Raw genomic sequence first — 27,830 nt, forward strand, 5'->3', positions numbered from 1 at the left:
TTTTCGTTAAGGTCACATTTATTTTGTTACTATATATGGACTATTCGATATTATAATTATAATTTCTTTATAATTTTTTTTTTTTTTTTTTTTTTTTTTTTTTTTTTTTTTTTTTTTTTTTTTTTTTTTTTCAGTTCTTGGTTTTCACTTTTCAACGTGTTGAAACTTTGCGGAGTAAATACTAAGACACAATTTTCCCTTCGGGCCTAGCCTTCACCAACTCGCTTTCGCTACGTCACTCTAATAATCTTAAAATTAATATTCTCAATGTGGCAAATGGGACTCTAGCTCATGCTTAAACAAGAAGCAAACTTTTAAGAAGAAAATAATTTTATGGTAAAAAAAATAAAAAAAATAAAAGGTTTATTTTTTTTTTTTTTAAAATTTTTTTTGGCCCCTTGGCCCCTTTCCTTTTATCATCTCTTCAACTGATTTCATCTCATTTGAAACGATAGCTTTATTATCAAAATTTTTTCCTTTAATATTTTATAGGTAGCAATAGAAATGTCTGAGAAAAGTAATAATGAAAGGAGTTTTACAAAGTTGTAAAGGTTTTGTTCCAAGTAAATGCATGAAAGAGGTTTAGTAAAGCAGTGCATTGGAAGAAAACAGGTGGGGACTCGAAGAGTCACAAGCCTAACAAAGCTAATTTTCTAACGATGCGTGACAAAGATAACGTAAAATGAGGATTCATTTCAATATAGCTAGATAGCATTAGAAAAGTCTAGAAGATATGCATTTCATTTGTTTTGTGTTGCGTTTAGCATAATGTGTTTTGTGTAGAATATAGTGTATTTAGCATAACAGTTAGTGGTTTACTGTGTTAGTTAGAGTTTATTGTTTTAACAAAAGGAGTAAGAGAATGTTAACTTCAAGAGTTATGTCATCTAAGTAAAACCATGCAAAAACGCCAAGAAGCACACAATTCATTCAACTGAAATTTCTTAATTTTAGTACAGAAACTAAGACTTTTTTTTTTTTTTTTTTTACCAAAAAACTTTCTTTTCAATTTTGCTTATTGATATTTAATTTGAAGGGAATAATAAAAATATAAAAACTGGATTATGTTTAATTTACTTAAAATTTGGCTTTTTATATATATATATATACTTTAATCCCTACTTAAAAAAAAAAAAAAAATATTTGGCACCTTCTGGCCCATTAAAATGTCTGGCTCCTTCCCTGTAGCTAGCTAAAACGTCTCTTATTCTCTCTTCCATTCGGATCAAGAATGAGAAAGACGACCCTCCCTGAATAGAAAAAAGAAGAAGAAGAAGCCATCTAACTAAATCTAGCCAATATAATAGAGAATTAATACATATATATTATTGTTAAAATATAAATTAAATAATTAAATAAATTTATTTTTTTCTATTCGCTTAATTAAACTTTTAGAATAAGTGATTGTTTAACATATAAAGTATCAGAGTATAGCAAATTAAGATCTTAAGTTCGAACCTTATTTACATCATTCACTTCTCAATTTAATTAAATGTTTATGTATTAAGACTTACTTAAATTAAGAATGAATTGAAACCACACATAAAAAAAAATTATTAAAATATAAATTAAATATTCTCCGTGACTTAACAGCTATCACATCAACAGCTGGTATTCAAAAAAAAAAAATCATGTTCGATATGGACATATGGACTGCAACAGAAAGATCGAAAGATTAACGGCTAGCCCACGATCTAATCAATCGATCGAGCCTCTATCCAAATTTAAATACGTTGTTGCATGTGTCCCACATTCCTGTCCCTATCCCTTCTTTGGGTAGCTAATTTCTATTCTATTAAATGACAGTGGAAATTAAAGAACCTAATTTTGGACCCTTTTTTTATTTTATTTTAACCATCCTAATTTTAGACTTGATCAAATGGATCGACAAGCTTAATTACGAAGAATTTGAATTCTCTCCATTTAGTTATAAAATAGGGACATGATTATCTCTTCTTCTTTTTTTTTTTTTTTTTTTTTTTTTTTTTTTTTAACTAGAGCGTTACATTGTATATAATCAAATGATCAAGGGAAAATATAGCCACAAAGACTTTAACGTACATGTAAACGTAGACTCTGAAAATTCATAATCCTTGCTCACTCTTAAAATACTTCTTGAGGGAAAAGGAGACTCCATAACTTATAAAGTACCCAGGTGAAAGAAATCTTAGTGATGTGAGACACTTTAACACGCCTCCTGACGTGTGGCAACTAATAACCAAACATGTAGACAACAAGGAGAGGGAAAGACTCATCATCGCAAAAAACTTGTGGCTCTAATACTATGTAAAAGAGCATGAGCCTTACTCACTTTCAAAAGACTCCTTGAGAGAAGAGTAGACACCATGACTTATAAAGTATCCAGGTGAAAAAAAATCTTAACATAAACTATAAGCTAAACTATTTTAAATTAATCTCTATCTTTCTTTCATGCTTTATCTCTTTAAATTATTGCGAGATATATATATATATATATATAGACACACATACCACACTACTATTTCACTGCACGCCACTTAATTAGGAGATTATTAATTTGCGTCAAGAGAACCAGTTTTCCACAACTCTTGCAGCAGCCTTGTGGTGCAGAATACTTGTTCCCCTATCGGACAAACAAGTCCAATTTTGCAGCAGCCTTGTGGTGCAGTATACTTGTTCCCCTATCGGACAAACAAGTCCAATTTTGTTTGCTTTGTGGGTTTTGTTTGGTTTCCGAGAATTTCAACGAAGCAAAACAGTTATTTCACGTAATTGCCAAACATAAATTGCATAAGACAAATTTGAGAAGCAAAACAGTTTCACGTAATTGCGAAACATTGCATAAGACAAATTTGAGTTGGAGCGTATTCATCGGCGTGATTTCTATCAAAGAATTCATCCATGACTTTCGTAGTCGGAAGCTAATTTTGTATTGTTAAAATATTAATTAATTAATTATATTTTTATTTGTTTAAGTTTTTGAGATATATAACTAACTAGTAATTTAATATGATAGTAGAGTAGAAGTCTTAATTCGAATCTTGAGTTTACATTTATTCTAATTTCAGTTAAATATTTTATGTGATGTATTTACTTACTGAGTGGAGTTTAAACTCACACGATAAAAAAAATGTTAAAATATTAATTAAATAATTAAATTTATTATTTTATTTTTGCATGCAGCTTTTGAAATATTGTGAATTAACATGTATTGTGGTTAGTATGAGTAGCATACATCAATCCGAATCAAGAGATACAAATTAAAAAATTATTATGTAATTATACAAAATTCTGTCGATTTTTTTCTTCCAATTTGGCATGGGTATTCTTTACTGATGTACGGATAGTCAAATTAGGAGGCTAAGATCTTGTGCGAAACTCCCGGCCTCCTTTTACTACAGCTGCTCATTTAGTAGCTCACTAATTGGAATATTCATGCTCTTTCCGGGTCTTCAATTCTAGAACTACCAACCATTGAGTCCAATCAGTCCATGGTGGTCAAGTGGTCTGAAAGGAAGCTCATATCGATGTTTAAGTGGTTGGGCGTATATGGGTTCGAAATCCGTAATGAGAATTTCCATACAAGTTTAGCTAGTGTTAGTTGCCTTGAGTTTTAGATGATATGGTGATTCAACCGAGTTTGAAGAAGCGTTTACTGTTTTTTACTGTCTAGGCCAGGTCCCCTTTGTTACTGGTTTCCAACGAGTAGGTGCTACTATGATCACGCCAAGATAAAATAGTCACAATTGATTCACCCTGACCTCGTATCATGTTTTTGTTTAATTAAATAATAATAATAATAATAAAAATAAAATCTAGAAACTACTAGACCTGGCCTGGCCAACTTTTGTGTACAGAATTCTTTGCTTTTCATGCAAGTTTGGGGAAATTAGTCAATTTTGAAGAGTTTAAATTTTTGTATCAATTGATAATTAATAAGCTCCACTGTGAGAAAGCATGCATTAGATGCCCGGCCATCATATATATATATATATATATATATATATATATATATATTGTGAAATAGATCCTTCAAATTTAATTTCCTCCTCTCCAATTTTTTTTTTTTTATTTAAGTTCCCCACTTCGCACTAAAATTCCTGATTCTGCTTGTGGTAATTGCATGCACACACTTAATTAATTACAACTTGCAAGTTGTAATTAATTAAGTAGTAAGAAACTATTTTAGCATATATATATATATATATATATTTGAATGGACTTTTCGTTTTGACAATAACGTACGGTAGACAAGTCTATGGAAGACTAAGGACTTGTTTAGTAAGTGATTGTGAATTGGAATATTTATTTGAATATTTGAATAGTAGTAAGAAATGATTGATATGATAGAAAATTTAAAAATGTTTTATAGAAAAGTAAAAAAGTTTTGTTTTGTAGTGAATTTTTTTGGTTGAATAATAATAAAAAATTATTGATGTGATGTAAAAAGTGTAAAAAAATAAGAATGTTTTTTATTTGATATTTTTAGAAGAAGTAAAATAAAAATGAAAATTTTGTGAATAATTTACCAAACAAGCCCTAATTGTTTAAAGCAATTTTCTAGAACTTCTCTTTCCTTTTTTTTTTTTTTTTTGGCCTTTTACTTTTTGGTGAGAGAGAGGGCCGGGACCAGGATGCATGATTACTGACGGACATATATAGTCCTAATGTTTCAACCTAAGGAACATGTGTTTGAATAAGTATGGATGATTTTGGAGGCATGTTTAGAAGTAATTAGAAGTGGTGGAATGAGTAATTTTCTTTTCTTTTTCTCTATGAACCATATATTTTTTAGTGATGGAGTTTGGATTTTGGTTCTTATGGAATAAGATTAAAAAATAGAGTTGTATAAAAATTAATAAAAATATTAAATAATATAATAACAAAATAAATAAATAATTCAACAAAATTTAATCATCATTTAAAATATATAAATATTACTTGTAATATATTTTTTCACGCTTAGAGTTAATTTATTTAATTGTCATCGACGAGTTAATATATTTTAAAATTGCTGAACAATTTTGTTGTTTTTTTTTTAAAAAAAAAAAAGAAAAAGAAAATAGTAAGAAGAATTGATTGATGTGATATAAATATGAAAGGAATTTTGAATTTTTTATAAGAAAAAAAGGAAAGAAAGTAGGTTGGTAGTGTGAATAAAGGAGTTTGAATATTTTTTTAAAATAAAAAAGAAAGGAAAAAAAAGAATTGGTTGCCAAACGAGCTTAGAAATTTAATAAATATTAAAATTTTAGTGGTTTGGTTTCACTAGAAAGAAAATTCAAACAAAAAGAGTCGCTTCTACGCTCGCATCAAAAGAAAGTTTGGAAAAAAAATGTCCAAGAAAAGGTTGAAAAATCACATTCCCAATATATTCTGCCAATTGTCTTTTATATTCTTTCACTTCAAACATAAATGCACGTATACATACTTAATGAGACATGATAAAGTCTCGTACATTTTTTCTTTTTTAAAAAAATAAAAAATAAAAAATCAACCATTGAATTTATGAGTCCTACATATTTAATAATTAATTTAAATAAAAAATTAATGTACAAGAAATATAAAAATATCTTTTCTCATATTAAAAAATGGCACATACATCTCGCCAATCCAACTACATAAATAGTAGAAAACATGCATTGAAATATCTCTCAATAATTAAGTAGTAAAACTTTCCAGTTACAAAAAATTTGTTAAAAACCTACATATATAATAATTATTTAGGTGGGTCAGGATCATTTGCCCCCTTTCAACCCCCTAGCTAGTGCTCTGTCGTTGATAGTTGATGTTTGCTTCAATATTATCAATAAGGCCGGGGTCATGATCCTAGTGTGTCACATGATTTAAATGCAATCTTAACTATGTATATATAAGTTTTTAGTCACCCTTGATCTCTTTGCAAGTAAGTTTTCAATGGTGAGTTCTATTGAAAGTTAATTTGTATCATTTGGTATATATATATATATTAGAATATATGAGTCACGTACCGCATCACGAATTCAAGTCGTGGAGGGGACGACTAATGGGATTGATCGAGTGGATTGTTGTGGACATCGAATTCAAAACCATGGTGGTATTTTATGATCCTGGGTATCATGCACACACATGGCTTAAGTATAATCTTAATCATGTATATGTAAGTTTTTAGGCGCCCTTCCCTTGCAAATTTCGATTTTCAAAAGTAAGTTTTACCTGAAATTTGTATCATGATAAATTAATTAAGGCTAGCCATATATATATGCAGACCAAAGTTTTTAATACTAGCAATGCGTTTGTAAAGACTGTTCAAATTTATGTCCTTTTAAGATTGGAGACCTATCTGACTTATATATATATATATATTTTCCTGTTAATGGAAAATTCCAACACTTCTAATCTTCAAAAAAACCTTATAACACAATTTCATATTTTGACAAAGCCTGCAAGTTTTCTATCACAATGTTATTATATAACCCTGAATCTTTTTTCCTCAAGATAAATGCCTTTTGGATCATTCTTTACTATATATTTTGCTAAATTTGGCCATAATTAATTACTACGTACTGAAGCTTTTGCTTTCTAGCTAGATTACTCTCTGTATAGTCATCCAACTGAATAGTTTCGTATAATGCATGGATATAATAGAGAAGAGAACCTCTCTGAAATTGACTGAGTTATTATTTAGCTAGAAAAGAGTGATCTGATCACAATTTAAAAACCATGCACCTTGATTAAGTTTATGTACTAGTACCATGCATCTGCATTATAATGCTTAAGTTTGACCATATATGTGATCCTATTTAAGCATAAGATCTGAAGGTCTGGCCATCTAGAAACTATTAATGAAACCTCCATATATGAATCAATTTTTCAGTTTTAACTAAAATTCTTTGAAAATTTGGTGGTTAATTAGCAAAAGTAAATATCCAAGTGGTAATTATATATAGACAATCTTTGAATCACACTGATTATATGAGTACTAATGGAGCCTCCATTATAAGTACTATGCATTACATGCATGCCCCAAATTATTATAATATATACCAAGTCCAACTATATTATGTGTGATTACAGATTTTGCAAAGTTTATGAATTCACCACCCGGCAGTTCTTGCGGATCTCCCCGCTTGAGCCAGTAAGTGGACTTATATTCCCCATCTTGATCATGGAATTTGCAAAGTCAGCCTTGAAAAGATCAGAATTATTGCTACAACTTTGGACCAAGCTTTTGGTTGTTGTAGTGGCCTCACTACAAAAAATACAGCATTTTGACACGTGCAGTTTGACACGTGTACAGTGCTGTACACGTGTCAAACATTTAGACACGTGCACTTTGACAAGCGTAAGACGCGTGTCAAATGTGCACGACATTAAGTGCACAATTTGACACGTGTATTGAGATACACGTGTCAAAGATACACGTGTTAAATTTGACACGTGTATCTCAATACACGTGTCAAATTGGTTTGGCACGTGTATCTTAATACACGTGTCAAACCGTTTGACACGAGTATTTTAAATATTTGTGTCAAACCAATTTGACACGTGTATTAAGATACACGTGTCAAATTTGACACGTGTATCTCAATACACGTGTCAAGACACTTTGACACGTGTATTGTAATACACGTGTCAAATTGGTTATTTTTTTTATAAAAAAATCCAAATCGAATTTTTCATTTAAATAAATTTTTAATTTAATTATTTAATTGTATTTTTAAATTAAATTAAAAATACGATTAAATAATTAAATAAAAAATTTAATTAAATAAAAAATCCAATTTGGATTTTTTTTTTTTCAATTTAGTTTTGGTATTGGTTATTTAAAATTATTTGGTATAATAATTTTTTGTTATTTCAAATTTTATTATTTCCGACCACAAATAACGCAATATTGATTTTACCGAAAAACAGCACAAAATAATATTACACAAATTATAAGTTAATAACGTACTCGTTAACTAAGCAAATATTTACACATAAAAATTAATTACACAAAATATCTACAAATCTGAAGGGCGTCCCTGCGAATGAGGAGGTACCATCCCAGGCGTGTTCTCGCCAACCGGCGATTACTGCGCAAGGAATGGTGTAGCGGGCGAAGGTGTAGCGACAATGGAATGCTGGCTCAGCCGTCGTCCAACAGGCGACAACGTACCAACTGTTGTCGAATTACCTGCAAATAATATAGACAATTAAAGTATATAATATTACTTGCAAAATTAAAGGGGTAATTAAAACAAATTGAAATTAATTTTGTCTTACACACAATATAAATCATACCTGCAGATGCACTACTAACAGACGACGTACTACCTACGTGTGCAGGTGAAGGCGTACCAAGACATGGTGCTGATGCTCCCATGGAGGACATGAAGACCTCAACCTGTCGCAGGCGCTGCTCCAACAGGTCATTCCTCGCTCGCTCAGCCTGTAGCTCCGCTTGGATCTCTTCCATCTTCCGAGTGTGTTCGGCCCAATCCCGAGACGTGCCCTGAGATGGTCCCCCTTGTGACCGAGGCCTATATGAGAAACATGTCCCCCGAACAGGTGTGACGTTCGGCCCAACCTGCCGAACCCTCCCTGCATACTCAGGCCTCCCAACCGCCTGTTCGTAAGCGTCGTTCGGTGCCCAACGCACCGTGTCTGCGGAGACGCTTTGCGTGGCGGCTGGATCACTGGATAAACTCTGCGTCATCCTCTCCTGTACGTCGTCAACATGAAAAAGTCATATATTGAATAATGACAAATCACACATAATTTTAAAAATAATAGTAAATTAAATCAGTAGCATACGCATAGGACCCGTGTACGTTCGTTCACGTAAGTGCCGTCCTTCCTTGTGTGGGTTTTCACGAACGACGCGGCGCGAGTGGGGGGCGTGCCAGATGTACATGTCTGTCGTCATGCAGTTGACATATATAACAAACAGATAGCGAAAAAAATAGTATAAAGAAAAATAAAAACAATTAGCAACAAATATATATAACATAAACATATATATTTTCATACCTCCTCGTGATTAAATCTGGCATAACTTTTAGATCCCGTAAAATGAGGAAGGTCATTCTGCTCGCGCAGCCTCTTCATCCGTTCAGAGGTTGCCTACTTATTTAACATGAAAATAAAAATGTAAACATTGACACAATTAAATTAAAACTAAAATTAAATAAACTGTTATTAAAAAACCACAACATTTTCTTGGCCTACATACGATTTTTTGCTCACGGCACCAATCTCTCAGCAGGAACTCTACATCTTCTGCGTCATAGTTGCCAAAAAAATTGTCCGGCATTCTCGCACGGATACTCTCGGGCGTGTCACCGTCTCTAATACATAGTTTGGTTTTGAACCTCGACTTCCACGAGCGGTGCTTACGGCCAATATCACATAAAGCCTCCTGTTGTGCCCTGCGCGCGTCTACTGATACAGGTAGATAGAACTCCTCCTGCACATTCAACACATTTTTATAGGTTTAAAAACTTCAAGAAAAACATTAATCTCAAGTTTAATTCAAATAAATAATTAAATTATATTCATAGACATACCATCAGCGCGTCCCACATTGCGTGCTTAATCTGCCTATTTACCTTCGCTCATTCGTCCCGCATGTGTATGTAGGACCCACTCCTGATCAGCTTGCCCTCAGCCTGCCGAAATCGATTGCAGGCCCGTCCTACAGGTTGTATAGCAGCATTGTACTGCAATACAACCTTCTTCCCCCTCGGGAGGACCCAGTTTATCGATGGGTCGTCAATCACCTCATAATAAATGGTCCCGTCTGGGTTGTACCCTAATGAAAGAAATATTCAACATTTAATCATAAGATTAAAGAACATATATATATATATAAACAATTTGTAATCAAATATTTATTTATTTCAAAACCAAAAAAAAAAATTTTGGTAACAGAATATGAGTTTTAAGGATGTCTAAATATGTACTTACCCATCAACTGAATCTGCTCAATCCGTATGTGCTGGGTCGCTGGGTCGCCCGCAACCTCCTCGCCAACCCCTCCGGCTTGTGGATCCTGCTGATTATCATCTGAATCCATATCCTGGGGGACTACCGGGGGCCAACTGATCGGTACCCAACATCGCAACGTCCTCCTCATGGGTACTCTGGCTCTCCCCCACATCTGGCATCTGACTCTCACCGGAAAGTGGCATCTGGCTCTCACCAGATAAAGGCATCTGGCTCTCTACATGCCTTGGGCCCTGACTCGCCCTCGATGCTGGCATCTGTCTCGGCCCCAAAATTTGGCCAGGCATCGCCGCCTGTGCCGGTATCTGTCCCAACCCCACGGCCGACATCTGCATCTCCCCGGTCTGTGACAGTGGAAATCTACCATCCTGCGTCTCACTATCAGGGTTACACGTCATAGGTCCACTATACGTATACGGAAAGTACGGCGCATAACCCTGTGACCCCATCCCCTCTCTCACCCACCATCGATAGGCGTTACCCGGTTGGGTGAACCCTATCTGAGATAATGTCGGCAGCTCCGGCAATGGAGAGCTGCAAGGTCCAGCTGTGCTGGTCTGCCCGTGAAATGACGTGGGCACGGCCACCGTACCCGGCAACAATGGTCTATAAGACTCGTCTGGGTGGTGTGGCCACGCTGCAGAATACAATGCCGTCGAAACAGTGGGCGTGGTCATGGGGGGCACGGGTGGGCTAGGTGCCCGATACGCATAATGAGGGGGTCTCTGGTCCATCAATACCTGCGAACAAATGCAGACAAATTAATTAGAATATGTTTTTTTAATATGTTTTTAATGAACATAATAAAGAACAACGAAATTTATGCAATTAATAAAAATTTGTATTGAGTACAAGCGAATTGTACAAACAATACATATATATCAGTCAAGTGTATTGAGTTCAAGCTAATTATACTCACAACAAATACATCAATCATTGTATCACGGGAGCTTCAATCGGATCTATGTCGGGCCTGTCGTACTCGAATTGATCATTCGTATCTGGTAGGTCATCAGTGGCTAGTACGAGCGGTACGCACTCATGGTAGGTTGTACCATCCTCAGTACTCTCATCCCCCTGTCCAACGTCGTACACGTTGCGCGGTTTGGTCCTAACCGCACAAACCCAATTTGGGTTTCTTCCATCTTCTATGTAGAATACTTGATCCACCTGAGATGTAAGCACGTACGGCTTGTCCTGAATCAGTTCTCCCCTGTGGACGAGATGATTGAAGTTGACAAACACTAGGCCATACTCGTCTATTGTGAATCCTCTGTCCATCGTGGGGTCTGCCCAATTGCACTTAAATAGGACGTACGTAGTCCTGTCATAGTACTCGACCTCAAATATATCGGTTAACTGCCCGTAGTACGTTTCGCCTTCAACGGTAGGAACACATACGCCGCTGTTCTGAATCCTCCTTCCCATATCATGAGCAAGCGTGCGAAATAATTTTCCATTTACCACGTACCTGTTGTACTTCACCGCTGTCTCCTTTAGCCCTCTACAACGCATAACCAACTTGTGGCCCAATTCCTCCCTACGTTGATCGTCCAGGCCATCGACCTATCTTTTAATTACAAATAGTAAACATCACATTGGGTAATTATATTGAACCCGCATAAATTTATCCAATTTCAAATTTACAACTATTTCCTTACATATGCACGGTACCATTCGCAGAACTGCTCATGATGTTGTGCTTCAATAAGAGCCTCCGTAATGCGACCCCTAGTGCATGATCGCCTAAGCGCGTCTTTGTGCATCCTACATTCAGCGTATACAATTATGTAATAATTGTTATTAATACTTTTATTCGAATTCTGCTAAATATAAGGTTAGGACTACTTACGTCCGCAAATTGTGAAACTCTTCAGAGTTGAACACAATATAACGATGAATCTGGTGCATTATCAACCGGTTCATGGTAACACGCGTGCCCGCTCCCTTGGATCCATCAGGATTTCTCTGAGGCCTGTTGTGGAATGTTGGTGCGTTATTCAGATACCTTGAACAGAACGTTACCAGCTCGGTCGCTATGTACCCCTCCGCAATGCACCCCTCAAGAGCTGCTTTATTGCGCACATTATTTTTGAAATTCCCCAGACTCCTGGTTTAAACACATACACGACAATTTAATTGTCGTCAATTAGGATTACAATTAAATAAAAATATTTATTTACATATTACGCCGAATTTTACCTCTCTGCCGGGTACATCCATCTATACTGCACGGGTCCGCCCAGTCTACACTCGTGCACAAGATGCACGACCAAGTGGACCATGCTGGTAAAAAACCCTGGAGGGAATATCTGTTCTAGCTTGCACAAAGTGATACAGACGTCACCCTGCAGTCGGTCCATATCTTCTTGTGATAGCTTTGTTGAGCATATGCCTCTAAAAAATGCAGAAATCTCCACAAGAGGTCTAACCACTTTATCAGGCAATGACTTACGCAGTGCAATTGGGAGAAGCTGTTGCATCAGTATGTGGCTATCATGGCTCTTCAAGCCGGAAATTGTACGGTCCTTGAGCCGAACACATCGTGAAATGTTCGAAGCGTATCCGTCCGGGACCCTAACATTTCGAAGAACCTTCAGAAAATTTTCTTTGTCCTCTCTAGACATTGTGTGACAGGCAGCGGGAATATACGTTTTACCGTTGGCGGCCATGAACGGATGCAACTTAGGTCTCAACCCCATTTCCTGCAAGTCCAGCCGAGCTGCCAAGTTGTCCTTCGTTTTCCCTTTTATATCCAAAATAGTGCCAAGTATATTGTCCATGACATTTTTCTCTATGTGCATAACATCAAGATTGTGCCGAAGCAAATTGTCTTTCCAATACGGCAATCTGAAAAATATACTTTTCTTCTTCCATATAACATCGGAACTCCCTGCACCCTTCTTCCGCTTCTTCCGTTTCTTCTTCTTACCCGCGGTCTCATCCCCAAACACAACTCCGTCCAACTGTTGGAGAACCTCGTATCCGTATGGCACAATTGGTGCGCTGTCAAATTCTTCAGTACCGTCAAATGTCCTCCTGTTAAGCCGCCACAGATGTTCAGGCGGCAGGTATCTCCTGTGCCCCATATAGCAAAATTTGCATCCGTTCTTTAAGCGTATAGAACGCGTCGATTGCATACAGCAAGGACATGCCTTCGCACCCCTGTTAGGCCAACCAGATAAATCTGCATACGCTGGCAAGTCGTTTATCGTCCACATCAACTGAGATCGCATAATAAAATTTTCCTTCTTTGAAGCATCGAATGTTCGTACCCCTACATTCCACAGTTCCAGCAACTCATCAATCAATGGCTGAAGGTAAACATCAATATCCATACCTGGTGAGCTCGGTCCAGGGATAACCAAGGAAAGGATGAAGGACGACTGTTTCATGCACATCCAAGGTGGCAAATTGTACGGCACAAGCATTACGGGCCATGTGCTGTGGGATGTGCTCATGTTCCCAAATGGATTAAATCCATCTGCTGTCAAACCAAGCTGGACGTTTCTACTCTCTGCCATAAAATCTGGATGTAAAATGTCGAACGATCTCCATGCCTCACCGTCGGCCGGGTGCCTCAATACGCCATCCCTAGTGCGGCCTTCTGCATGCCATCTCATATGGGGCGCAGTATGCTCAGACATGAATAACCTCTGCAACCGTGGGATGAGTGGAAACCACCTCAAGATCTTCACCGGGCGTTTTTTTCTCGCTGATATGATCTCACCATCATCATCTACATGTGTATCAGCCCTCCACTTAGACTCTCCACATACGGTACATGAATCTAATTCTTTATTGTCTTTCCAGAATAACATACAGTCATTACGGCACGCCGGAATCTTCTCATACCCCAAACCCATGCCACTTAAAAACTTTTTCGCCTCATACTTGTTATCTGGCAATGCCTCATCGCAAGGAGGCAACAATTGATTGATAAATTCGAGAATGTCTGAAAAAATCTTGTTACTAATACCTCCAACGCACTTCAAATTGTACATGTTTACAGTAGCACTCAATTTACTATGCTTTGTACCAGGGTGAAGGGGCTTCTCGGCGGTCTTTAACAGCTCTTGGTACTTCAATGCGTCCCCGCAAGAGGTATCATCCTGTTCTTGTTGAGGAAGAGTACTGACGGCTTCAGGAACATCGTGCACGCCGAAGGTGTCACGCAACATGGCGTGCATGTTATCATCCTGTTCCACGGCGACACCCTCCTGTTCTGTGACTTCACCATGTTCAGTGCTACAGGCAGCAGTATCTGTGCCACTGTGATAACTCGAACACTGACCAGGAATAGCGGACCCAGTCGTAGTCTCGCCGTGCATATACCACAAATTGTAGCCCGGATTCATCCCCCTACCTCCAGTCAGGTGAGCAAGAACGTAATCTGGAGGGTGACGCTGGTTATTTCGACAATACTTGCATGGGCAGTAAATTTTTCCATCGACGGCCGTACAGTTACTAACGGCAAATGCCACAAACGTCCTACACCCGTCGTTATACCGTGTCGTACCCCTAGGTGCTGACATCCAAGACTTGTCCATATTCCTCTGTATAGGGTTAAGAGGACAAGACAAATCATACGTCAAACAAATAAACGTGTAAAAAAGTTGAGCATGTCACGCAACATGGGGTGTACGAATTTATTTCCCTTTTAAAGGGTTTATGGTTAGAGTTTAGGGTTTTAGTTTTTTTTAAGAAAGTGTAAGAATTAGTTTTATTTTTTTATAAAAAGGGTTTATAGTTAGGGTTTGTGAGGGTTTAGGGTTTAGGGTTAGGGTTTAGGGTTTAGGGTTTATGGTTAGGGTTTGTGAGGGTTTAGGGTTAGGGTTTGTTAGAGTTTAGGGTTTAGGGTTTAGGGTTTAGGGTTTATGGTTAGGGTTTGTGAGGGTTTAGGGTTAGGGTTTGTTAGAGTTTAGGGTTTAGGGTTTAGGGTTTAGGTTTTTTTTTTTTTTTTTTTTTTAAAAGTGTAGGATTTTGTTTTTTTTTTTTTCTTTTCTTAAGGGTTTAGGGTTAGGGTTTGTAAGGGTTTAGGGTTTAGGGTTAGGGTTTATTAGGGTTTAGGGTTAGGGTTTTTTTTTTTTTTTTAAAAAAAAAGTGTAGGGTTTTGTTTTTTTCCTTTTCTTAAGGGTTTAGGGTTAGGGTTTGTAAGGGTTTAGGGTTTAGGGTTAGGGTTTGTTAGGGTTTAGGAGGGTTTAGGTTTTTTTTTTTTTTTTTAAAAGTGTAGGATTTTGTTTTTTTTTTTTTTTCTTTTCTTAAGGGTTTAGGGTTAGGGTTTGTAAGGGTTTAGGGTTTAGGGTTAGGGTTTGTTAGGGTTTATGGTTAGGCTTTTTTTTTTTAAAAAAAAAAAAGTGTAGGATTTTTTTTTTTTCTTTTCTTAAGGGTTTAGGGTTAGGGTTTGTAAGGGTTTAGGGTTTAGGGTTAGGGTTTGTTAGGGTTTAGGAGGGTTTAGGCTTTTTTTTTTTTTTTTTAAAAGTGTAGGATTTTGTTTTTTTTTTTTTTTTTTTCTTTTCTTAAGGGTTTAGGGTTAGGGTTTGTTAGGGTTTAGGGTTAGGTTTTTTTTTTTTTTTTTTTTTTTTTTTTTTTTTTAAAAAAAAAGTGTAGGATTTTGTTTTTTTTCCTTTTCTTAAGGGTTTAGGGTTAGGGTTTAGGGTTTGTTATGGTATAGGGTTTAGGGTTTAGGGTTAGGGTATAAATTTAGAAAGTGTAGGATTTTTTTGTTTTGTTTTTTTTTTTTTTTTTTAAGGGTTTAGGGTTATGGTTTGTTAGGGTTAGGTTTTTTTTTTTTTTTTAAAAGAAAAAGTGTAGGATTTTGTATTTTTCCTTTTCTTAAGGGTTTAGGGTTAGGGTTTAGGGTTTGTTATGGTATAGGGTTTAGGGTTTAGGGTTAGGGTATAAATTTAGAAAGTGTAGGATTTTTTTGTTTTTTTGTTTTTTTTTTTTTAAGGGTTTAGGGTTATGGTTTGTTAGGGTTAGGTTTTTTTTTTTTTTTTTTTTTTTTTTTTTTTTAAAAAAAAAAAAGTGTAGGATTTTGTTTTTTTTCCTTTTCTTAAGGGTTTAGGGTTAGGGTTTAGGGTTTGTTATGGTTTAGGGTTTAGGGTTTAGGGTTAGGGTATAAATTTAGAAAGTGTAGGATTTTTTTGTTTTTTTTTTTTTTTTTTTAAAAGTGTAGGATTTTGTTTTTTTTTTTCTTTTCTTAAGGGTTTAGGGTTAGGGTTTGTAAGGGTTTAGGGTTTAGGGTTTGTAAGGGTTTAGGAGGGTTTAAGGTTAGGTTTTTTTTTTTAGAAAGTGTAGGGTTTCTTTTTGTTTAGGGTTTAGGGTTTAGGGTATAAGGTTAGGACTTTTGTTTTTAGGGTTAGGGTTTCTTTTTTTAGAAAGTGTAGGATTTTTTTTTTTCCTTTTCTTTAGGGTTTAGGGTTTGTTAGGGTTTAGGGTTTAGGGTATAAGGTTAGGACTTTTGTTTTTAGGGTTAGGGTTTCTTTTTTTAGAACGTGTAGGATTCAGAGTTTATTTAAGGGTTTAGTATTGTGTTGGTTTTATGGTTATGATTTTAGGATATAAAGTTTAGGGTTGGAGTTTAAGTATTTCTTTAAAAGTAGACGGTCAATTTCAATTTTTATCTTATTTTATTCGTACCCATTTTATTTGTTTGTCCCATTTATTATTTTCAAAAGTGTCATCGTTGGTTTATAACGCTAAACTAATATCGGACATTGATTGATTTTGTTTGACTAACAAAAAAACATTGTAATCCATAATAACACATTCAAAAATATCTATATATATAACCTCTCAAATAAAAAATTAGGACAGGAAAAATTAAAAACAAAAAAAACACAACATGGCAAAAAAGAACATGGCTTTCATAAAAATAAAAATACATATAACACTAAATGACACAAAAATACAAACGCCTACACAATTTCAAATTATCAAATGTGTACTAACACAAAAATACATGCAGTATTGTTAAAAACAAAAACACAAACTATAGCAAAAATGAAATACCTAGTCCATGAAACCCCCCCCCCCCCCCCCCCCCCCAAAAAAAAAAAAACAGAAATTTAAGCTTACAAATTACACTAATTCAACAACATTGCAATAAAAAAAATATAACACAGTCCAAAAATTATTACAATTATCAATCAAGAACAAATGTCCAAATTATTACAATATATATATAGTTAGTATTTCATTTACATGTTGAAAAAAAAAAGAAATACAAATTGAAGGGGCAAATTACTCACTCACGGTAGGTTGTGGATTTAGGGCTCCTTCTATATATATATACCTGCATATTCGGATTATATTATGGAGAAAGAAAAAAAAAAGTTAGCAAATGTATATATATATAACACTAAATTTATCTGCAAATAATATTAAGAACATATAACATGTATATATATCTGCTTATTAACTACCGGCGACTGAACACAGAGAGAGAGAGAGAGAGAGCCACTGACCGGATCGGAGGAAATGGAACCGACGGCCTAGCCAAGCTGCCGGAGGGACGTCCCAGTAGAGAGAGAGAGAGAGAGAGAGAGAGAGCCGGCTGTGAGAGAGGGAGAGCGAGAGAGAGAGAGAGAGAGCCGGCTGTGAGAGAGGGAGAGCGAGAGAGCTAGAGGGAAGGTCGGTGAGAGAGAGACAGTCGGTGAGAGGGAGAGGTGACGACGCCGGAGCCACGGCAGACAGCTCACCACGCCGGCCGGCTGAGCTCGCCGGAGAGACAGAGAGAGAGAGAGAGAGAAGAAATGAGAGAGAGAGAGAGAGAGAGAGAGAGAGAGAGAGAGAGAGAGCAAGAGAGAAGAAATGGGTAGCTTCCTCTGGAAGCTACCCATTTCTTATATATAAATATATATATATATATTAAATAATATAATATATATTTAATTTATTAATTTTTTTAAACATAAATAATATATATTGTTTGGCCAGGTGGCGCGCGGGAGAACTCCCGCACAGCATCTGGCCAAACAATTGGAGACGTGTATATAAATACACGTCTCCACACACTACTTTTCATATATTATAATTATATATAAAATATATTTTATATATATATATATATATATAATATATTTTATATAAACCCATGCAACCCTAAGTTCATGCAGTGCATGTACTGCATGTACACATGTATAAACCCTAATCCCTAAAACTAAAACATAAACTCATGTTGCAAATTTTTTTTTATTTTTTTATTTGGGTCTACATATATGCTTCACAAAGTTGGTTTAATTATGCATATAGTACAATATGTCAATTTAGGGTTAGGGTTTACGTACTTATGAGTATACCATATATATATATATAGAACTCATCATATAAACCCTAATCATAAGTGTATGTATTTTGTATAGCAAAAAACCATAACCCTAAGTGTATGTACTATATATAGCAAAAAACCCTAACCCTAAATACACGTCCCCCATAGTAGAAATTGTATTTAATTTAAAAAATAATAAATATATCTATATATATATAATAAAAAAATAATTATATATATATATATATATATATATATATATATATATATATATATATATATATATATATTATTTAAAAAATAATAATTTAATGGCCCAAAAAATTAAACTCTAACCCTAAGTGTATATACTATATATAGCTATAAACTATAACCTTAAGGGTACGTACTATATATAGTCATAAACCCTAACCCATAACCCTAAAAGTATATACTACTTATATATATATATATATATATATATATATATATATATATATATATATATATATATATATATATATATATATATATATATATATATATATATATATATATATATATATATATGTATATACCTTTTAATTTTTTTTTTTTTAAAAAAATTATATTATAATATTATATGAATAAATATATATATAATTTATTCAAGTAAGTACAAATACAAACCCATGCAGCCCATGCAGCCCATGCAGCCCTAAAACTAAACTGTACGTAAACTATAAATTAAAACTCTAACACTAAGTATATATACTAAAACCTAAAACCATAAAAAATAAAAACTAAAACCTAACCATAAAATTAAACTCTAACCCTAAGTGCTAGACTATATATAGCTATAAACTATAATCATGAGGGTACGTACTATATCTAGTCATAAACCCTAACCCTAATCCTCTATCCAAAAGTATATACTATATATATATATATATATATATATATATATATATATATATATATATATATAGCTATAAAACTGAACCCTAAGTAAATGTACTATAACTATAACTATAACTATATATATATATATCGGAACAATCTAATTTTGAACTGCTCATGATTTAATATATATATATATTTAAAAGTGTACAATAATAACACATGAAAAATATATTGACATTATTATTCATAAAATGTAAAATCAATTAAATTATAACTCATAGCTTTAAGTATATATATTATATATACATATAAACCCTAACCCATAGTCCTAAGTGTATATATTATATATACCTATAAACCCTAACCCTAATCGTATATACTTTATATATTAGGGTTTACATAATTATTAGTATACTATATATATATAAATAATGAGCCTAAAAATTATAAGTTCCAAGCATAGAATTTACATATAGCATATAGTTTTCAAAGAAAATGTTATGTGTATAAGTTATGTACACCGTATTTTCATTGATTTGTATGGTTAATAAGATAAGGAGTATTTTCTTTGAATTTTTTTGTTTTAAAAAAGTAACACAACACTTTTTTTTTCTTTTTTTCTTTTTTTTTTTTTTTCTGAAAAATTAACTGTTTGACACGTGTCCTAGGGGACACGTGTCAAATTGTAACACATTCACAATTGGACGCGTGTAATTATACTCTTGTCCAAATGGACACGTGTACAGAATACACGTGTAATAATACACGCGTCCAATTTGACACGGGACACGTGTCAAATTGTAACACATTCACAATTGGACGCGTGTAATTATACTCTTGTCCAAATGGACACGTGTACAGAATACACGTGTCCAATTTGACACGTGTAATAATACACGCATCCAATTGGACACGTGTATTAAATACTCGTGTCTAATTGGACGCGTGTATTAGTACACGCGTCAAATTGGACACGTGTATTTTGTACACGTGTCCATTTGGACACGAGTATAATTACATGCGTCCAATTGGACACGTGTACAGAATACACGTGTCCAATTGGATGCGTGTATGTAATACGCGTGTCCAATTGGACACGTGTATAACATACACGCGCCCAATTGTTTATGTGTCACAATTTGACACGTGTCTCATAGGACACGTGTCAAATTGCACGCGTGTCTACAGTAACTGGTACTGTAGACACGCGTCAAAATGCTCCAATTCTTGTAGTGCCTCATCACTAGAGAACAAAATTAATTTGGTCGGAACTAAGAAGGCCCTTTGAATTGAGCAAGTTCTGAAAGTAGTGGTTGTCGAATGCATCAATTGTTTCGGTCCAGGGCTACTGTGTTGTTTCCATCACTGTTCGAGGGGCACGAAGTTTGCAAATCGGACATCATGCTTGTTTCCATTGTACTGTCTGGAGTAGACAACCTATTGCTGAAGGTGATACACCTTGCTTGTCCAATTGTATGACCTCCTACACATAACAAACATAAGACATCCCAAAAAGTTGGTTCATTTAAGTCGGTAAGAATGAATGAATTTAACCATTAAATATATACCACCATATTAAACTAAAATGGGCCGAAGTGAATTTTAGGGTTAGAGTTCGAATTCATAACCTCAATCTGGCTTTGATATTCTAATCAGAAAATTAATATTCTAATGGAGGCGACTTCATGATGAGCTTGGTGACTTTGAGAGACATCTTCTTGAAGAAGCAGGCAATATTTCTACTTAATTTTGCATAGATATATGGCATGTATTAATGGTAGTGAAATTTGAAGTGTAATTAATTTATGTGAAACTAATTCTGTACCTGATAAGGACACCACATCTGTGACATTGAGACCTACATTTGCAAACTTGGTAATGATTTTGTCTAGTGCCTCGGTTGGACCAGGAAGCCCATTGTTTGCTCCAGATTGGTTTGCCGCTAGTCCATCTCTTTTGCCCAATGGAACCCTCCATGTAGGTCCTCCACTCTGCAACTTAAACCATATTATAGAACATGATAAGATTAAAACAAATAGAAAGTGATGGATTATTTAATCATTTAAGTATCTTCTAACATCCGGCCCTCACGTACGTGTGGATTCAAACTCTCAATAAGTGAGGCCGGCCCAACAAGTAGATCTAGAATATTTAACTAAAATGTGAGGAAAATCTGTAGAATTAATTAGGACCTTTGCTCTGATACTATGTTAAATTTTCAGTTATCTCAAAAGCTTAAATTTTTTAAATAAACTATTGTTTAATGTTGCAAGATAATATTAGACTGGTTTCTAATGGCATGTTCATCAAAGTAGTCACGCATGTCGGCGGTGTAGTAGTAAAACTGCAGACCCTACGGACTATTTGATTGAACAAAAAAATAAGGAACTGAGTGACTTACAGGATGTAGGGAATGCTGGTGATGTGGAGGTTGTTTCCCAACTTCAGAATGAAGTTAATGATCTTATTGAGTGTGAGGATGTTAAGTGGAGGCAGATGAAGAGTGGCTTCAGTTTGGGGATAAAAACTCAAAGTATTTCCATGCAAGTGTTAATCAACGTATGTAGGAAGAAGAATCAGATTAAGCAAATCATGGATATGCATGGGCTAACCTGCACCGATCAACCTGGTATTGAACAAGCTTTCCTGAATTATTATAGAAAGTTGTTTCAGGCTGTTCCATCGGTGGGGATGGGGGAGTGTCTCTTGGGTTTGTTTTCGAAGATTACTAATGAGATGAATTCTGAGCTCCTCAAACCGGCTTCTCTTGAAGAGGTTAGTTCTGCTTTATTTTCAATGGGTCCATTTAAGGCTTCTGGTCCAGATGGTTTTTCGGCCTTTTTTTATCAACAAAATTGGGCCAGTGTTGGTGAAGATGTGTGTCGTGCTATTTCCAATTTCTTGCGTTTCGGAAATATGGATATGGAGATATATAAATGCTACTCATTGTTCTTATTCCCAAAATAATCTAATCCAACTTCGGTGACGGATTTTCGACCTATAAGCCTATGTAATGTTATCTATAAACTTACTTCTAAGGTTTTGGCTAACCGTCTCAAAGTTGTCTTACCTGTTATCATTTCCCCTAATCAAAGTGTCTTTATTCTTGGGCACTTGATTTCTGACAATATCCTTGCAGCTTATGAAACTTTGCATTCTATGTACATTAGACATTGGGGAAAAATAGGGTATGTCGCTGTGAAGTTGGATATGAGTAAGGCATATGACAGGGTCGAATGGGGTTTTTTACTTGAGGTTATGAAAAGATTGGGTTTTGCTCCCAAATGGTGCTCTTTAATTATGCAATGTATATCATCAGTTAGGTTTTCCCTTCTTATTAATGGGCAAGCTTTAGAGAATTTTCAGCCTTCTCGAGGGATTCGGCAAGGGAATCCTCTCTCACCGTACCTGTTTATCATCTGTGCTGAAGTGCTTAGTTCGCTTCTCTATCAAGTTGAGTCATCGAGGTATCTTCCGGGGGTCCCTTCTTCTCCAAAGGGGCCTCAGTTGAATTATTTATTCTTTGCAGATGATAGTTTATTATTCTGCAGGGCCACTTCTAGTGATTGGGGGCCACTGTCTAGTCTTTTAGAGTGCTATGAAATGGCTTCGGGCCAGCAGCTAAATAAAGAAAAAACTTCTTTATTTTTTAGTCGCAACACAAGCATAGAAGCTCGGGATTGCATTCATCGAATATCTGGCGTTCCTAGCACACAAAGGTATGATAAGTATTTGGGTTTACTTGCTCTTGTGGGAAGATCTCGGATGGGGGAATTCAAAAGGATAGGGTGTGGAAGAGTCTCCATGATTAAAAGACAAAATTTCTCTCTCAGGCCGGTAAGGAGATCCTCCTCAAAGCTGTGATCCAGCCAATCCCAACGTATAGTATGAGTGTCTTTCTCATTCATGTGGGTTTGTGTTCCGAGATAAATTCTTTGATGCAGAAATTCTGGTGGGGCCACAAGAATAATACTTCCAAGATCCATTGGATGAGTTGGAAGAAACTTAGCTTCTCCAAATCGAAAGGTGGTTTGGAATTTCCGGACTTGCGGTGTTTCAACAAGGTCTTATTAGCAAAACAAGGGTGGCACCTTGTACATTCTCCTCATAGTTTGGCAGGCAAAATTCTTAAGGCCAAATATTTTTCAAGGAGCACCTTCCTAGAGGCCACTTTGGGTAGTCGTCCCTCTTATGCTTGGCGTAGCATTTTATCGGCGAAGGATTTACTTCAAGAGGGGCTGGTTTGGAGGATTGGGGATGGTACCCATATAAAGATTTGGGGAGATAAATGGATACCCACCGCGTCAACGTATGCTATCCAATCTCCGAGGTCGGTGTTTGATGAAACTGCCACTGTAAGTGAGCTCTTTGATCCATATTCTAAGTGGTGGAATGTGCAATTGATTCGGAGTATTTTTAGTAAGGTGGAAGCTGAGATTATTTTGGGCCTCCCGTTGAGTAGGTACGAGCAGCATGATCTGAGGATTTGGCGTGGCTCTTCCACTGGGGTTTTTACCATTCGGAGCGCATATTATATGGAGAAAGATCGCCTAGACTCTCTGGGGGGAGAGTGTTCACATCAATCTGATTTTCATAATTTGTGGAAAAAGATTTGGAGTCTGAATGTGACTAATCCAATTAAGATGTTTCTATGGCGTGCATGTCAGAATATTTTACCTACTAGAGTCAACTTGCAGAAAAGAGGGATGGATCTGGATCCTATGTGTATTTTCTGTCACAGTGTTAGGGAATCAGTGACCCATGTATTGTGGGAATGTCCTTCTGCGATGGACGTTTGGGGGGGTGTGTGGGGGTAAGTTACAGAAGTGCTCAAATGCTGGTGCTTCCTTCTCAGAAGTTTTAGAAATGATGTTTGATCGTTAAACGATTGAGGAGGTAGAACTTTTTGTTGAGGTTGCTCGTCGGCTTTGGTTTCGACGAAATGAAGTTGTCCATGGAAGAGTTTTCAAACATCCCAACTTGCTGGCCAAAGAAGCGTGTGCTTTCTTAGCCGATTACAGAGCTGTTTTGAACAAGGATTCGATGGTGGGCGGAAGTGGTACTGTACGAGTTTCTCAAGGGTTTCTTCACTGGATTCCTCCCCTTGTTAGGTGCTTCAAAGTCAACTGGGACGTTGCCCTTGATGCAAAGAACGGTTATATGGGGTTTGGTTTTATTGTGAGAGATTCTGCTGGACGAGTGGTTGCTGCAGCTTGTTTTTCAGTGGCCTATTTGGTTGAACCTGTCGTGGCCGAATCTTTAGCGGCTTTAAGGATTGTCGAGTTCTGTAGAAACAGGGGTTTCCAAGACATTATTTTGGAGGGTGATTCCTTAATTATTGTGACTGCTCTTAATACAGAAGGTTCGAATTGGTGCCGGTACGGGCAAATTTTGGTTGATATACATGTTGTTCTTTCTAGTTTTCGCCATTAGAGAATATGTCATACGTACCAGAAGAGAAGCCAACATTGCAGCTCACAGGCTGGCAAAAGCAGGTGTTCATCATCATATGGATCGTGTTTGGCTTAATAGTGTTCCGGAGTTTGTTCTAGATGGTTATCCACAGATTTTTAATCTCTGGATGGTTTTATTGTTTCTCTGGAAGGTTTTGTAGATGTAATTTTACACAGAGATTTAGTCTCTGGGTGTTTTAGGACCTTCGTGGTTCTAGTTGTATGCATGTTTTTATGAAATGAAATCAGTAACATTTATATAAAAATAAAAAATAAAAAAAAGAATAAGGCATTGACATGTTTTTGATGAGAATTTTTTTTTTGGCATTGAGAATATGGTTATTTTTGCCTTTTTGTGGATAGCGATTTTAGTGTATACATATGCGGATAATTATTGCATCTAAATACCTTTATATCTAAAATATATATTTATATATATTTTTTATTTATAAATGTGTAATATTTAAACAATTTATGTTTTTTATGTTATAAATTTGTAGTATTATTTTTTTATGATGGATTTGTAATTTTTTTTTTTTTTAGCTTGATTATTATGCTCATTGAATCATTGAAAAAAAACATAAGGGTATTTTTTTGTGTGCATTGATTACTATGAATATTTTGAGGTTATATCCATCATCTTTTTTTTTTTTTTTTTCTTAGTTTTACATATTTTTGATATTGCATTATATTTTTAAAACAAACTCAAAAGACTAAAAATTAATCAAAATTATTTTTAAAAACATTTAAAATAAGTTCATTACCTATTTACAGAAAACATATAACAACTGTACTTAATAATCGTGATAAACGCACAAATACAAATAGTAAAAACAATTATAGGAATAAAAATTTAATTATTTAAAATTTAGAGATATGATGATATTGAATCACCTTAAATTAAGAAATTTGAAGATATTTCATTTAACTCTATATTTCATGCACCTTAAATTAAGAAATTCGATTAGGACTGTATTGAATTTCACTACGTTTCAAAATTTTAAAGAATTTATTCATATTATTTATTTTGTTTTGCATTCATTTATAAGGATAATGACAGTGTCTTTGTGGATCCTGATTTGTCTACCGCACTGCTTTACAACTTTAACGGTCACTTTGCAGTAGTTCAAAACTTATCTACAAAGCTTTATTGGGAATTAGTCTACCATAAGATATTGATGTTGTTTTATTTTCATTTTTATTTTTTGAGAAATGATTGTTGTATAACTTTTCTACAACTCTTAACTATTTTTTTTTTTTTTTTTGTTATTTTATGATTAATCATTGAATTTGTTTTTCTATATTAGCCCCTATCCAATTGTTGATTTTAAAAAAAGTTATTAGAGTTGTACAAAAGTTGTATGAAAGTTGTGTAAGAAACATTACATTTTATTTTTTTTTTCTTTTTTTTCTTGGGAAAAATATACATATCCCCCTCAAACTACCAAAAAATGTCAATATCTCCCCTAAGACCAACAAAAAGACAAAAATGACCATAAATTTTTTTGAATAAGACAAAAAATGTCCTTATAAATTTGAAAAAAAAAAAAACTAAAACTAAAAAAAAAAACTAATTTTTTTTTAAAATAAATTAATTAATTAAATAAAAAACGAAGAAATTTATTTATTTTTTTTTAAAAAAAAGAACGATTTTTTTTTTATAAAAAAATAAAAAATAAACGAAAAAAAATAACTGAAAATTATAAAAACAATATATTTTTTTTTAAAAAAAAAACAACCGAAAAAGAAAAAAGTAAAACCAGTTTTTTTATTAAATTAAAAAAAACAACAAACGAAAAAAATAACTAAAAATTGTAAAAACAATTTTTTTAAAAAAAAAAAAAGGAAAAAAGAAAAACCATTTTTTGATTTTTATTATTATTATTTTTTGTATAAATTTTTGTTATTTTTTTAATATTTTTTTTTAGTTTTTATTTTATTTTAATAATTTTATGGAGGGTATTTTTGTCATTAGAGGGATATTGACATTTTTTGATAGTTTAGGGAGGGATATTAACACAATTGATAGTTTGTGGGGACATTGGCAATATGGTGGTAATTTGAGGGGGTTATGTGTACTTTTCCTTTTTTTTTTTTTTTTTTTTTTTAATGTTGGTGAGCTCTTTGTTCATAGGATATTTTATTTGAGTAATTCTATAAAAATGACTCTAAAAATGGTCTTCCTTAAGTCATATGGCTTTTAAAATAAACATTAAATTTGAGACAATCTTTATTAAATTTTGATCCGGTAATAATTTTAAAAGCACGAGGACTCTAATCCTTTTTATAGCATTACTCGTTTTATTTTGTTTGCATGTAATAGAAGTTGGGTATCAATTGAGATTATGTTTTATACTTTTATTATATTTTAAATTTATTTTGTTATAATTTTTCATTAAATCGCGACTCAAAAGGAATTTAAATATATTTTTACCATTACTTTTTCAGCGAATTAATTGGACCTCGCCAAATATGTTCTAGCCCTTGCTAAAAACAAGTACAATACAATAACAAATGTGGGAGCTTTCTATTAAGAAAAATTGTATGGAAGTTTTATATGCTTTTAGAGTTTTAGGCAACTAAACAATACTTAAAGCAATGGCCAACTTACACACACACACACACAAAAAAGAAAAAAGAAAAAAAAGAAGACACTTTGTGGGTCACGGCTTTTACAAGCTTTACTTCCAAGTGACTTTCACCTTCTTGACTTTCCTTCAAAGCTATGAGGTGCTTGTAGTCTATCTTGTTTGGGTTATTGAGTTGTTAACTTCGTCTTATTTTGACCTTTCCTTTATCCTCATCGAATCTCTGCTTTAATGCCGATGTGGAAAGCAGAGGGTAAACCCTAGGCTAGGATGATAGTTATTTTATAATCTATGTGCCTCTAATAACTTGTAATTAAAAGTGACCAATTTAATTTATATTTATGATTTAAGACATTGCATTTACAAGAACACACCAATGTGTAGCGAATGTGATTGAAAGATTCACTATTTTTAATGTAGGTTTAAAAATAAATCATGAACTAAAGCTTAGCCCAAACATTTTAGACTAATAACATACTTCCTATCTTCATATGTCGACAAATCACATGAAAAATAGATTGAGAAAATCCATTAATTCAACTCAACGAGACACAACGTCAATAACTCCACTGCCACAAACATACTACATTATATGTACCCTCACATTATGTAGCCAGCAAATTCGTAAGCAGAAACCTCCGATTTCTACGCGACATTACTACATCAAAGATAAACTCTCGCAACGGAATATATTTTTTCTTCTAAAGA

The 27,830-nt window shown here is 34.5% G+C and overlaps 1 protein-coding gene across 1 annotated transcript; it reads right to left on the bottom strand.

The window, feature by feature from the left end:
• Window positions 1-20,347: 20,347 nt before the first annotated feature.
• Window positions 20,348-21,764, bottom strand: LOC133869176 (peroxidase N-like). The gene is made up of 3 exons (XM_062306131.1): window positions 21,708-21,764; window positions 20,907-21,078; window positions 20,348-20,564 (listed from the first exon to the last, which is right to left on the bottom strand). The coding sequence occupies exons 1-3, from the start codon at window positions 21,762-21,764 to the stop codon at window positions 20,407-20,409; spliced, it is 387 nt and encodes a 128-aa protein (XP_062162115.1). The 3' UTR covers window positions 20,348-20,406.
• Window positions 21,765-27,830: the final 6,066 nt, after the last annotated feature.

The sequence above is a fragment of the Alnus glutinosa genome, chromosome 5 (assembly GCF_958979055.1).
Source record: "Alnus glutinosa chromosome 5, dhAlnGlut1.1, whole genome shotgun sequence".
Lineage (NCBI taxonomy): Eukaryota > Viridiplantae > Streptophyta > Magnoliopsida > Fagales > Betulaceae > Alnus > Alnus glutinosa.

Coding starts and splice junctions, on each gene's coding strand:
- LOC133869176 (XM_062306131.1), bottom strand. CDS start 21,764: ATGGAACAGCCTGAAACAACTTTCTATAATAATTCAGGAAAGCTTGTT. Junction 21,079..21,707: donor GAAAGCTTGTTCAATACCAG/GTTGATCGGTGC, acceptor ATATGGTTTAAG/TTGCAGAGTGGAGGACCTAC. Junction 20,565..20,906: donor AGATGTGGTGTCCTTATCAG/GTACAGAATTAG, acceptor TGTTATGTGTAG/GAGGTCATACAATTGGACAA.